The 8,672-nt window shown below is 50.1% G+C and overlaps 1 protein-coding gene across 2 annotated transcripts in view; it reads left to right on the forward strand.

Moving 5' to 3' along the window:
• The window catches only part of LOC129830674 (protein L-Myc-1b-like), a 20,522-nt gene extending 12,370 nt beyond the window's left edge, over positions 1 to 8,152 (forward strand). The window contains exon 2 of one of the 2 annotated variants that reach the window (XM_055893272.1): positions 4,451 to 8,152. In XM_055893272.1, coding sequence (XP_055749247.1) covers positions 4,451 to 5,229 — 779 coding nt within the window. In that variant the 3' untranslated portion in view covers positions 5,230 to 8,152. The remainder of the gene's footprint in view (positions 1 to 4,450) is intronic. The other variant, XM_055893273.1, reaches the window with a different exon arrangement.
• Positions 8,153 to 8,672: the final 520 nt, after the last annotated feature.

Genomic DNA, 8,672 nt, shown 5'->3' on the forward strand with positions numbered 1-8,672 from the left:
TACAAAATACAAAAATAACAAACGTGGCAAACCGAAACAGTCCTCTCTGGTGAAACGAACACAAAGACAGGAAACAACCACTCACAAACCCCAACACAAAACAAGCCACCTAAATATAATTCCCAATCAGAGACAACACAAAACACCTGCCTCTGATTGAGAACCATATCAGGCATACATAGAAATGGACAAACTAGACACACAACATAGAATGCCCACCCAGCTCACGTCCTGACCAACACTAAAACACACAAGAACTATGGTCAGAACGTGACACTGCTCTATACCAAATTAACATAACCCCTGAGTCTCTTCCCTGTTTCACACCTGGTAGTTTGGTGGATGGGACTACCAGCTCTCTGTAACCTAGAGGGCAACCAGTGGGTCCGTCTCCTCTATACCATCCACCTGGTAGTGTGGTGGATGGGACTACCAGCTCTCTGTAACCTAGAGGGCAACCAGTGGGTCCGTCTCCTCTATACCACCCACCTGGTAGTGTGGTGGATGGGACTACCAGCTCTCTGTAACCTAGAGGGAAACCAGTGGGTCCATCTCCTCTATACCACCCACCTGGTAGTGTGGTGGATGGGACTACCAGCTCTCTGTAACCTAGAGGGCAACCAGTGGGTCCGTCTCCTCTATACCACCCACCTGGTAGTGTGGTGGATGGGACTACCAGCTCTCTGTAACCTAGAGGGCAACCAGTGGGTCCGTCTCCTCTATACCACCCACCTGGTAGTTTGGTGGATGGGACTACCAGCTCTCTGTAACCTAGAGGGCAACCAGTGGGTCCGTCTCCGTTATACCACCCACCTGGTAGTGTGGTGGATGGGACTACCAGCTCTCTGTAACCTAGAGGGCAACCAGTGGGTCCGTCTCCTTTATACCACCCACCTGGTAGTGTGGTGGATGGGACTACCAGCTCTCTGTAACCTAGAGGGCAACCAGTGGGTCCGTCTCCTCTATACCACCCACCTGGTAGTGTGGTGGATGGGACTACCAGCTCTCTGTAACCTAGAGGGAAACCAGTGGGTCCATCTCCTCTATACCACCCACCTGGTAGTGTGGTGGATGGGACTACCAGCTCTCTGTAACCTAGAGGGCAACCAGTGGGTCCGTCTCCTCTATACCACCCACCTGGTAGTGTGGTGGATGGGACTACCAGCTCTCTGTAACCTAGAGGGCAACCAGTGGGTCCGTCTCCTCTATACCACCCACCTGGTAGTTTGGTGGATGGGACTACCAGCTCTCTGTAACCTAGAGGGCAACCAGTGGGTCCGTCTCCTCTATACCACCCACCTGGTAGTTTGGTGGATGGGACTACCAGCTCTCTGTAACCTAGAGGGCAACCAGTGGGTCCGTCTCCTCTATTCCACCCGCCTGGTAGTGTGGTGGATGGGACTACCAGCTCTCTGTAACCTAGAGGGCAACCAGTGGGTCCGTCTCCTCTATACCACCCACCTGGTAGTGTGGTGGATGGGACTACCAGCTCTCTGTAACCTAGAGGGCAACCAGTGGGTGAATCTCCTCTATACCACCCACCTGATAGTGTGGTGGATGGGACTACCAGCTCTCTGTAACCTAGAGGGCAACCAGTGGGTCAATCTCCTCTATACCACCCACCTGGTAGTGTGGTGGATGGGACTACCAGCTCTCTGTAACCTAGAGGACAACCAGTGGGTCTGTCTCCTCTATACCACCCACCTGGTAGTGTGGTGGATGAGACTACCAGCTCTCTGTAACCTAGAGGGCAACCAGTGGGTCCGTCTCCTCTATACCACCCACATGGTAGTGTGGTGGATGGGACTATCAGCTCTCTGTAACCTAGAGGGCAACCAGTGGGTCCGTCTCCTCTATACCACCCACCCGGTAGTTTGGTGGATGGGACTACCAGCTCTCTGTAACCTAGAGGACAACCAGTGGGTCCGTCTCCTCTATACCACCCACCCGGTAGTTTGGTGGATGGGACTACCAGCTCTCTGTAACCTAGAGGACAACCAGTGGGTTCATCTCCTCTATACCACCCACCTGGTAGTGTGGTGGATGGGACTACCAGCTCTCTGTAACCTAGAGGGCAACCAGTGGGTCCGTCTCCTCTATACCACCCACCTGGTAGTGTGGTGGATGGGACTACCAGCTCTCTCTAACCTAGAGGGCAACCAGTGGGTCCGTCTCCTCTATACCACCCACCTGGTAGTGTGATGGATGGGACTACCAGCTCTCTGTAACCTAGAGGGCAACCAGTGGGTCCGTCTCCTCTATACCACCCACCTGGTAGTGTGATGGATGGGACTACCAGCTCTCTGTAACCTAGAGGGCAACCAGTGGGTCCGTCTCCTCTATACCACCCACCTGGTAGTGTGGTGGATGGGACTACCAGCTCTCTGTAACCTAGAGGGCAACCAGTGGGTCCGTCTCCTCTATACCACCCACCTGGTAGTGTGGTGGATGGGACTACCAGCTCTCTGCAACCTAGAGGGCAACCAGTTGTTCCGTCTCCTCTATACCACCCACCTGGTAGTGTGGTGGATGGGACTACCAGCTCTCTGCAACCTAGAGGGCAACCAGTTGTTCCGTCTCCTCTATACCACCCACCTGGTAGTGTGGTGGATGGGACTACCAGCTCTCTGTAACCTAGAGGACAACCGGTGGGTCCGTCTCCTCTATACCACCCACCTGGTAGTGTGGTGGATGGGACTACCAGCTCTCTGCAACCTAGAGGGCAACCAGTTGTTCCGTCTCCTCTATACCACCCACCTGGTAGTGTGGTGGATGGGACTACCAGCTCTCTGCAACCTAGAGGGCAACCAGTTGTTCCGTCTCCTCTATACCACCCACCTGGTAGTGTGGTGGATGGGACTACCAGCTCTCTGCAACCTAGAGGGCAACCAGTTGTTCCGTCTCCTCTATACCACCCACCTGGTAGTGTGGTGGATGGGACTACCAGCTCTCTGTAACCTAGAGGGCAACCAGTTGTTCCGTCTCCTCTATACCACCCACCTGGTAGTGTGGTGGATGGGACTACCAGCTCTCTGTAACCTAGAGGGCAACCAGTTGTTCCGTCTCCTCTATACCACCCACCTGGTAGTGTGGTGGATGGGACTACCAGCTCTCTGCAACCTAGAGGGCAACCAGTTGTTCCGTCTCCTCTATACCAGGTTTCTTGTAGGATGACAACGTCTGTATTTCAGATTTCATTGAAGTCTGGGTTCCTGCTCTTTAGGCCAAAGGCAGACGACCTCAGGTCTTGGATATTCCAGCATGAGATAGTGAAGGCTTTGTGTTCCATAGTGGTGTGGTTTGGCCTCAGGCCAGTAAGTGTGAGCAGAGTCTGCTGAGCATCTGATACATGCCATTGGCCTGGGCTAGTGTAAGAGTGGGGGTTGGGCCTGTTTGCCTGCTCACGGCCTGAGCGTATGTGTGACTCATGTTCAGGCCTTCTTTGCCGGAGGTGGAGGGCAGGAGGGGCATTGGCCTGACCTGAGGAGCCCTAAATAGGATGTGGGAATGGTTGGTTTGGGGGGGGTATTGATTGGTTGGGGTGTGTCTGGTTGTGAAGGGATCTCTGTCTCTCTGTCTCTGTCTCTCTCTCTCTCTCTCTGTTTCTCTCTGTCTCTCTCTGTCTCTCTCTGTCTCTCTCTGTCTCTCTCTCTGTCTCTCTCTCTCGCTGTCTCTCTCTCTCGCTGTCTCTGTCTGTGTCTATTTCTGTTGTTCTATTGTGTCTCTTTCTCCGTCTCTCTCTCTCTCTGTGTGTGTGTGTGTGTGTGTGTGTGTGTGCATCTCATGACACATGACTGAGATGAATAACCGGAGAGAGAGAGCCTGAGCTCAGTAGAGGCCGTTGAGGGGAGGACGGCTCATAATAATGGGTGGAACAGAGCAAATGGAAACTGTGTGTTTCTGATGTATTTGATACCATTCCAGTGATTCTGCTCCAGCCATAACCAAGAGCCCGTCCTCCCCAAGGTGGAGGTGGTGCCACCAACCTCCCGTGGCTGAGCTATGGTGTGTGTGTGTGTGTGTGTGTGTGTGTGTGTGTGTGTGTGTGTGTGTGTGTGTGTGTGTGTGTGTGTGTGTGTGTGTGTGTGTGTGTGTTGTGCAGTGTTTGAGAGTGTGTGGCCATGTCTAAATACCTGTACCTGCATTCTAAATAGTAGGGCATTATGGGTATGCAAAAATATAACTTTTTTATAGTATGTGAAATATAGAAAAAAAAAGGGATATGCTTTAAATGCCAGGATGTTCGTACTCATTTAGTCTTTTCATCTAGTTGAATTTGCCGCACACTATATTTGAGGAAGAGAGTCGTTTTTTCAAGATCCACGTGTTTGACAACAGCTGATAATCAAACATGGCGAAGCGGTTAAAAAAGGGTCCATTTCTGGAATTAACATACTTATTGTCACATTGTTCTGCTGTGGTCACTAACCTTCTCCATTCAATGTCCCAGCAGATGATGAATCTAGTGACCACGACGATGACGACGACGGTGATGATGATGATGACGAAGAGGAGATTGATGTGGTGACGGTGGAACACAACAAGCAGTACAAGTCCCGGCGGCTGGTCAACGGCAGAGTTACCGGGGGACGCGGCGGCGGGCTAGACAGGCGGACGCCGGTGACGATCATGGTCCGGGCGGTGAACCGTTTCCACATCTCTATCCACCAACAGCACCACAACTACGCAGCGCCCTCCCCGGACACACACACAGCCCCCAACCTCCCCAGGAAGAGGGTCCGACACGAGCCCTCAAACTCTCCTCATAACTCCTCTAACACCCAGCCGCACTTGCAACCCGCCTCCACTTCCGATCGGAACTCAGAGAGCAAACCGCACGTCGCCGTAGCAACCGTCGGGTCGGAATCATCTGACGCCAACACACCTTCCCCTTGCGGATCCCCATCTGCCTCTCCCCGATTATCCTCCTCCCACCCCTGCAGCCCCCAGTCCTCCGACTATGAGGATACAGACAAACGCAAGACACATAACTTCCTGGAAAGGAAACGGCGCAATGACCTGCGCTCTCGCTTCCTGACACTGCGGGATGAGATCCCCGGCTTGGCAGAGTGTTCAAAGACGCCCAAGGTGGCCATCCTGACACGCGCCACTGAGTACCTGGGACAGCTGCATTCCAGCGAGCGCCAGCGGGCACAGGAGAAACGGCAGCTGAAGGCCAGGCAGCAGCAGCTGCTCCGTAGGCTGGCACAGCTCAAACAACGCCCCTGATCTCACTGACTGGCACGCTGGCACAGCTGAAACAACGCCCCTGATCTCACTGACTGGCACGCTGGCACAGCTGAAACAACGCCACCTGATCTCACTGACTGGCACGCTGGCACAGCTGAAACCACACCCCTGATCTCACTGACTGGCACGCTGGCACAGCTGAAACAACTCCCCTGATCTCACTGACTGGCACGCTGGCACAGCTCAAACAACGCCCCTGATCTCACTGACTGGCAGGCTGGCACAGCTGAAACAACGCCCCTGATCTCACTGACTGGCACGCTGGCACAGCTAAAACAACGCCCCTGATCTCACTGACTGGCACAGCTGAAAAAACGCCCCTGATCTCACTGACTGGCACGCTGGCACAGCTGAAACAATGCCCCTGATCTCACTGACTGGCACAGCTGAAAAAACGCCCCTGATCTCACTGACTGGCACGCTGGCACAGCTGAAACAATGCCCCTGATCTCACTGACTGGCACGCTGGCACAGCTGAAACAATGCCCCTGATCTCACTGACTGGCACGCTGGCACAGCTGAAACAATGCCCCTGAACTCACTGACTGGTTGAATGACTGGCGGCGACCTCTAGTTGACGGAACGTACTCTTCACCAGGGCTGACTGAAAACCAGCTCCCTGACAGACTGTTAGTGGCTAGAATGGAGAGTGTTAGACTGTTAGTGGCTAGCAAGCCTTTGGGATGCTTTAGGCCTTTAGGACCTGGACCCTATATTATTAACCAGGACTGAGTCAAAACCAGGGATGGATCTCAACCCTACATTATTAAACCAGGACTGAGTCAAAACCAGGGATGGACCTGAACCCTATATTATAAACCAGGACTGAGTCAAAACCAGGGATGACTCTGGACCCTATATTATAAACCAGGACTGAGTCAAAACCAGGGATGACTCTGGACCCTATATTATAAACCAGGACTGAGTCAAAACCAGGGATGGATCTGAACCCTACATTATTAAACCAGGACTGAGTCAAAACCAGGGATGGATCTGAAGCCTACATTATTAAACCAGGACTGAGTCAAAACCAGGGATGGATCTAAACCTATATTATTAAACCAGGACGGAGTTAAAACCAGGGATTGATTGAGGTTGACCCTATAATATTTGCAAACTGTGCAGCTATTGTATGTCCTGTTATTGTCTGTAAGGTTTTATGATGTCATGAGTGAATCCATCGATTGTGAACTATGTCCAGATCAGCATGGCAATGTACATAGACGGTCACGTGTGTGTGTCTCTCTCTCTCTTTGTGTATCTCTCTGTCGCTCTCTCTCTTTCTCTTTGTGTATCTCTCTCGCTCTCTCCCTCTGTGTGTGTGTGTGTGTGTATGTGTCTTTATCTCTCTCCCTCTGTGTGTGTGTGTGTGTGTGTGTGGGTGTGTGTGTGGGTGTGTGTGTGTGTGTGTGTGTGTGTGTGTGTGTGTGCATGTGGTACTAGTATCCTTCTGTAATGAAACAACAGCAAAGCTTTCAGATCTCTTCCTATTGTCTTTCCTGTGTTTCCTGAAACTGGGTCAAAAATGTCTCAAAATGCTTCTATTTTTGTTAATAAAGAGGATAAATGAATAAAAACATTTAAATAAAAATAATAACACTATTGAAACTTTACTTTGATCACATTAGTGACACTGTTTTAAATGCCTGTCTTTACAGTTTTTGTTTGTTTTGTTGTCAGAGTTGCGAAGGGGGGGAAGCAAAAGTTTTGTACTATATTTTCCTACAGAGTTGCTTTTTGGTGTGAGCTGAAGACTGTTTTTACATTTTATTAGTTAGATGTATGGTTTTAATGAGCTGCCGTTCTCTTCTCTCTTCTCTCTGTCTCCTCTCTTTCTGTCTCTCTGTCTCTCTCTCTCTGTATCTCTCTCTCTCTCTCTCTGTATCTCTCTCTCTCTCTCTCTGTATCTCTCTCTCTCTCAGATTTCCTTAAGGTAAAAACACTTGCAGTCTGCTCTGTTCAATCCAATCACATGTCTAGCTTTCACTCTCTAAAATCTCACATTAGTGTACCCAAGAGGATCAAGTGCTTAACTGCCTTGACTGGTCCGTGGTCCCAAGTGAACCCACCATCTCAGCACTATCCCACCAGCTAGTTAGAAAGGCTGGGGATGATTAGTTCAAGCCATATTGAACCCACCATCTCAGCACTATCCTACCAGCTAGTTAGAAAGGCTGGGGATGATTAGTTCAAGCCATATTGAACCCACCATCTCAGCACTATCCTACCAGCTAGTTAGAAAGGCTGGGGGTGATTAGTTCAAGCCATATTGAACCCACCATCTCAGCCCTATCCCACCAGCTAGTTAGAAAGGCTGGGGATGATTAGTTCAAGCCATAGCAACAGAGTTGCTCTGAAACTAGGTTTGTGTTCCAAATGCGCACTCTTCTTTATATAGTGCACTAATTCTAACCAGAGCCCTATGGCACCCTATTCCCTATATAGTGCACTACTTTTAACCAGGGCTCTATGGCACCCTTTTCCGTATATAGTGCCCTACTTTTAACCAGGGCCCTATGGCACCCTATTCCCTATTATAGTGCACTTTTTATCCTGTATTTTTTGGGCAGGAACCCTATGGGTCCTGGTCAAAAGAAGTTCACTATGTAGAGAATAGGGTGCTATTTGGCCCTAGTCCTGTACTGTAACAGACTTGAGGGTGTGTCTTAATATAGCCTACTCAGTGGGCTGTCATCATCCTTAACCAATGAGAGATCTCAGGACACCGACGAAGAAGTGCTCATCGTTATTGTTTATTTTATTGTGTATGCTTTTTTTCATCTTACTTTAAACAACACATTCTGTATTTTTTGTTAAGGGCTTGTAAAGTAAGCATTTCACGGTAAAGTCTATACCTGTTGTATTCGGCACATGTGACAAATAAAATTTGATTTGATCTGTTTTTTTTGGGCTTGTTACAAAACATTATCAACATCTCTTTCCATGATACAGACTGACCAGGTACATCCAGGTGAACGCTATGATCCCTTATTGATGTCTCTTGTTAAATCCACTTCAGTCAGTGTAGATGAAGGGGATGAGACGGGTTAAAGAAAGATTTTTAAGCCTTGAGACGTGTGTATGTGTGCCATTCAGAGGATGAATAGGTAAGACAAAAGATTTTAAGCACCTTTTTGAACAGGGTTACGGTAGTAGGTGCCAGGCTCACCAGTTTGAGTGTGTCAAGAACTGCAACGCTGCTGGGTTTTTCACGCTCAACAGTTTCCTGAGTGTATCAAGAATGGTCCACAACCCAAAGGACATGCAGCCATCTTGACACAACTGTGGGAAGCATTGGAGTCAACATGGGCCAGCGTCTCTGTGGAACGCTCTCAACACCTTGTAGAGTCAATGCCCTGACGAGTGGAGGCTGTTATAAGGGAAAAGGAGGGGGGGGGGTGGGGGGGTACGTCTCCCAATAT

Source organism: Salvelinus fontinalis, chromosome 32 (assembly GCF_029448725.1).
Source record: "Salvelinus fontinalis isolate EN_2023a chromosome 32, ASM2944872v1, whole genome shotgun sequence".
NCBI lineage: Eukaryota > Metazoa > Chordata > Actinopteri > Salmoniformes > Salmonidae > Salvelinus > Salvelinus fontinalis.